This window comes from Oryza glaberrima, chromosome 1 (genome assembly GCF_000147395.1).
Source record: "Oryza glaberrima chromosome 1, OglaRS2, whole genome shotgun sequence".
Classification (NCBI taxonomy): Eukaryota; Viridiplantae; Streptophyta; class Magnoliopsida; order Poales; family Poaceae; genus Oryza; species Oryza glaberrima.
The window spans coordinates 26061109-26066895 of record NC_068326.1 but is presented as its reverse complement, the minus strand read 5'-3'; the positions used below and the strand labels follow the sequence as shown (position 1 = coordinate 26066895).

The window sequence follows — 5787 nt, the reverse complement described above, 5'->3', positions numbered from 1 at the left end:
CCTCCGGGTTGTTGAAGTTTGACAATAGAAATGCTAAAATGTTACTAGCATTGCTTACATTCATATAAATATTAATAAATATATGTACACATATATGTCTAGATTCATTATTATATATATATATATATATATATATATATATATATAATACTATAAAGTCTTATAATATGAAACAGATGAAGTATCATTTTTCTTCCCTTTCAATGTAGGCCATCGATAATCTCCAATGAATGTATTTTATTGTTGTTATTCTTCATCTTATATCTAGCGCCAAGGAACAATGAAAACATGTATTTAAAAAATATCAATAAATAAAGGAGTAAATTTCACTTTACGCTATGTTATTGACCAAAGTTGCACAATTGAGTAGGTTGACTCGTTTTTTCCATCGACGCTAGGAACCTTGCAATTCGTTGGGAAGGAGCTCCTACGTTACCTGGATACTCCTCCTAGGCCACGTATCCGTATTAGATACGGCTGCGGATACGGATACGTATTGCATATGCCCTGATACATATCCCATACGTATCAGCCATTTTCACGATTTTCAGATAATAAAAAATATTTTCGATACTTCTCCGATACGCTGTAACCCTAAAATCATCGATCAAAATCCCCAGCCAACACACAGCGAGCAAAAACCCACCAACAACGCCACCTCCCTGACCCCAACTCTGCTCGCCTCTTCCTCGCGTCATAGCGCAGCGCCGCCGCCGCCACGCCGTGCAGCACCGCGGCCCTCCGCCGCCGCAACGCCGCACAGCACCGCCGCCCTCCGCCGCCGTGCCGCACCGCCATCCCCTTCCGCTGCGCCGCGCCGCCGTCGCCCTCCGCCCCCGGCCACAGCGCCGAGCGCCGCCGGCCGCAGCCTCCAGGGCGCAGTGACTCCGTCGGGCTGCCGACTGTCAACCCCAGCCTCCGACGACGGCCTCAACTGCTTCTCTAGAAGACTAGAACTCCTACGTATAGCACATTATCCATGGGAGAGCTACCTGATGGGCTGATCTCCTGTCAGAGTGCTAAAAGATTTTTGGTGCATTGGACCTGTTCGATGATATGGCACTATCAATGATACAAACACCAATTAAACTTATTTACCTATTGACAGTTGAACTTGATATCCTGACTAGTTCATGCCATGTAATGCTATCTCTTTTTTCTCTATTTATACTCTTGCAGTTATTTATGTTTTCTTTCTATATTTTTTATTTTTTAAATATATATAAACGTATCCCCGTATCAGTGTTTTCCAGGAAATGTCGTATCCTCGTATCTTCGTATCGCGTATCTATATCCCCGTATCAAGGTAACATAGAGGAGCTCCATCCCCATTGCTCTTTGTTGAGTCCGCGTTGTTGTCGTTTGTGGTTATATCCATAACAGCAGAGTTAGCAATCAAATCTAACGTGCTTCTCTCTCTAGCTTATGCACTGCTACTGAAGATGCATGTAGGAATCGTGCACGGACGTACAACAATGGCTGGACGCTCAGATAATGGCGATGGCGCTCTGACCAAGTGCGTGAACCAAGAAGAACTGCATCATGATGAACATTTTAGTTTTGTTTACAAGTGGAAAAATAAAATCTCCAGTGCTGGCAACGCACGTTTATATTACCATTATGGATACAATTTTGAGATGATATCATCAAAGTCGGAGCTAAGGAAAGTAAGACATTTTCCAACCGAATGAGAGCCTCATTAGTTGCTCATATTTCATAATAAACCAAAACATGTTTATTTGGAGCAAATTAAAAGACAATACTAAAAATAAATTACGTTGAAAATATCTTAAAATCAACTTTAAAATGAAGTTCGAAATTCAAATCTTGACTTTTGCTTTGGCGTATTAGGCTAACTGATGGGGCTCTGAGTGAAGGAGAAAGAGTGGAACTTGAAATAATGGATCAGAACCCTTTAATGTTATATTAGCATTGATTGAAACACAAATTTTAGGGGCCCTAGTTTTTGGAGGCCTATGCCATCTCTTTACCTTGCACTTATCTAGATGTGGGCCTATTTATATTTTTAAAAATCTAACTATATGAAGGTTTTTTGCATAATATAATCTTTATATATATGGGGACAAAGTATATTTGAAACCAAAGATAGCACTAGGGCATCATCTTTTTCATGATTTATTACTACATACACCATTGCTACCTTGGTCACCATACGCATAACTGATTTCAATTAATTGTATATTTGTGTTCATGGTTTTTACTTTCCAAAAGTTTTTCCACGCTAAATTTGTGCCTCAGTTCTTTTGGCATCATGTAATAAAGCTATACTTTTCTTTCTGTCATATGGTACAAAACATGTCCCAGTATACTTTACATGGTGTTTCCACTTTCCAGTTCCTTGTTTCTATCATTCTCACTAGGACCAAAGAATTCCCCTGTTGACGCAATATCCCACCTGATTCCTCCAAAATTTCCAGAAAAGACGCATACTAGTCCATGCATGGCACAACAGAACACTCCACAATGCACAGGTCATCACACGCAATATATATCCACCCGAACAGAATAAACCATGGATATTTAAGCAACACTAATGCAGCCATTGCTTTGATCAAAGCAACTGCCAAATCAAACCCAATAAAAAGAAGAAGAAAAAAGAACACAGAAAGGGGCCAAGTGTGACATGGCGAGCTGCCCCCAAGGGCACATTTTCCAGGCCAAGCCAGCTCACATCACCAGAGCAACAAGAACAATCTATCCTCCATCTTTATCCAGCTACCAGCTCTCGATGAAGCCATCCCGCGGTACCCATGGGCTGAGCTGACTGCCCCCACAAACCAACACTTGCCACTCCCTCCCTCATCTCCCCTGTGCCGTGACGTCGTTCTATCCAAAGTCCAACACAACAGCAGGGCATTTTTTATACGGTTCCAGCCACCGAAAAGAGGAAAAGATAAAAAAACACACACACACACACACACCAGAACAAAAGTAGTATAGCAAACCATCTGCTTCCTCCTCCTTCCCTCCACGCGGACATGGTATAGCCGTATAGGGGGCGCAGTATGGTAGCCCCCATTGCCCCCATACACAAACACATTCCGGCATCTATCGCAAGCCAAACCACCCACCCACACCCCCCACCCACCGCTCCTATATATCCCTCCTCCCCCTTCGCTCCCTCCTCTCCTACTTATCCTACGCTTGCCGCCTATAGCATCGCCAACAGAAGGAAGCAAGAGATAGTTCGAGTCGAGTTGAGTTGCATCCGTCCGTACTGGGGTAGAGGAGAGTAGGAGTGTGCTAGTGTGTGAGGTCTACTGAAATGGACAGCTCCAGCTGCCTGGTGGATGATACCAACAGCGGCGGCTCGTCCACGGACAAGCTGAGGGCGTTGGCCGCCGCGGCGGCGGAGACGGCGCCGCTGGAGCGCATGGGGAGCGGGGCGAGCGCGGTGGTGGACGCGGCCGAGCCTGGCGCGGAGGCGGACTCCGGGTCCGGGGGACGTGTGTGCGGCGGCGGCGGCGGCGGTGCCGGCGGTGCGGGAGGGAAGCTGCCGTCGTCCAAGTTCAAGGGCGTCGTGCCGCAGCCCAACGGGAGGTGGGGCGCGCAGATCTACGAGCGGCACCAGCGGGTGTGGCTCGGCACGTTCGCCGGGGAGGACGACGCCGCGCGCGCCTACGACGTCGCCGCGCAGCGCTTCCGCGGCCGCGACGCCGTCACCAACTTCCGCCCGCTCGCCGAGGCCGACCCGGACGCCGCCGCCGAGCTTCGCTTCCTCGCCACGCGCTCCAAGACCGAGGTCGTCGACATGCTCCGCAAGCACACCTACTTCGACGAGCTCGCGCAGAGCAAGCGCGCCTTCGCCGCCTCCACGCCGTCGGCCGCGACCACCACCGCCTCCCTCTCCAACGGCCACCTCTCGTCGCCCCGCTCCCCCTTCGCGCCCGCCGCGGCGCGCGACCACCTGTTCGACAAGACGGTCACCCCGAGCGACGTGGGCAAGCTGAACAGGCTCGTCATACCGAAGCAGCACGCCGAGAAGCACTTCCCGCTACAGCTCCCGTCCGCCGGCGGCGAGAGCAAGGGCGTCCTCCTCAACTTCGAGGACGCCGCCGGCAAGGTGTGGCGGTTCCGGTACTCGTACTGGAACAGCAGCCAGAGCTACGTGCTAACCAAGGGCTGGAGCCGCTTCGTCAAGGAGAAGGGCCTCCACGCCGGCGACGTCGTCGGCTTCTACCGCTCCGCCGCCAGTGCCGGCGACGACGGCAAGCTCTTCATCGACTGCAAGTTAGTACGGTCGACCGGCGCCGCCCTCGCGTCGCCCGCTGATCAGCCAGCGCCGTCGCCGGTGAAGGCCGTCAGGCTCTTCGGCGTGGACCTGCTCACGGCGCCGGCGCCGGCGCCGGTCGAACAGATGGCCGGGTGCAAGAGAGCCAGGGACTTGGCGGCGACGACGCCTCCACAAGCGGCGGCGTTCAAGAAGCAATGCATAGAGCTGGCACTAGTATAGAGTTAGCACTATTAGCTCGATCTTCTCTAGCTAGTGTCTTTTTTGCTCCCATGCATCATAATTCAGGTGGTAGCTAGCTTAGTCCCTTGTTGATCCTATCTACTAATCTCACTTGGTTTTTTTTGTTAATTTATTCGCCCATGTTCTTGCTTGCTTTGCTGTAAATCTTTTCATCCCAAGTGTACACTAATGAAGCATAGCCCTAGAAGGCTAGACCAACTGACACACAAGAAGAAGAAGAAACATTTGAAATTATCCATCATCATATCTGTCAAATGTCAATTAACCACAACCACTGGAGATATTTCCCCATCTGCAGCTTCTTTTTCTCCTTTAGCTTCTCTGATGCGTTTGTGCAGTCCGCGAGACGTGACGTGTTGTGTGCCGAGACCGATGATCTCTCTCTCTACCTGCACCTTTGCCCCAGGTGCATGCATGTCCCGGGGGGTGCCCTATGTTTGTTGTTTGATTGGAAAGGGAAAGCTCGTGGTGGCCTGGAGCTATCTGATGGGCGCGCCCATGGCGGCATGCATGCACAAATTGCACACACTGACACACGTAGCTGTAGACATGATATGCTAAACTTATCAGCAACAGGTGGGAAGCCGGAAACAGTGACTTTTGCAGGGATATGCTCGCCAATAGAGAAGATAAAAAAGAAAATTTAAAAGAAAAGGAGAGAGAGAGAGAGAGAGAGAGAGATCTGGAAATGAACAAAAGCAACGCGTTGCAAGTACTACTGCTCTGTTCCCACGGTATCTAAGCTTATCGCGCATGCTTTTGCTGGTCCTGGCGCCGCATTGCAACAAATCGCAAGCTGGGGGGAAGGAATGGTATGGTATGGTGGGTGGTGGTCTCTAGCTATCCAGATGAGCTCGGTTAGGTGCCTGTTCGTGCCTTGATTAGTTTAATCAGCTGCATGCAAGGCGTGATCTTTTGGCATGTGCAACACATTGACGTCGAGAGGTGATCAGAGTGCCAGTATATCATGCTTGATACTGTAGGAGTAACTAGCCATGGTAGTGAGTACACTACCACTAGCAGGCTAGCAGCTACCTCCAGCTCAGCCTGAGGTAGGATTGTTGGCAATGGTACCGGCTATATCTGAATCTTGCTGTGATCGATCTCGAATTGATACGGCCATTGGAATCAAGCTGCTGCGCTGATGCGCGCGGCATATGCACACACCATCATGTCACGAGGAGACTGACGAGAACCCATCATGTCACGACATTAAACCGCACCGTTTAATGTTGTCTTGACGACGACCCGGCCGGCCTGGGCGAAAACGAAAAACCCAGCGGAATCAACGT

General features: G+C 49.7%; 1 protein-coding gene across 1 annotated transcript; it reads left to right on the top strand.

The window, feature by feature from the left end:
- Positions 1-3073: 3073 nt before the first annotated feature.
- On the top strand, positions 3074-4736 carry LOC127777287 (AP2/ERF and B3 domain-containing protein Os01g0693400). Its single transcript, XM_052307266.1, has one exon. It carries the CDS (start codon positions 3287-3289, stop codon positions 4472-4474), a length of 1188 nt encoding a protein of 395 aa, XP_052163226.1. The 5' UTR covers positions 3074-3286; the 3' UTR covers positions 4475-4736.
- The last annotated feature ends 1051 nt before the right edge of the window (positions 4737-5787 follow it).

Bases quoted from the DNA above. Each gene is read 5' to 3' on its own strand.
- LOC127777287 (XM_052307266.1), top strand. From the start codon at position 3,287: ATGGACAGCTCCAGCTGCCTGGTGGATGATACCAACAGCGGCGGCTCG.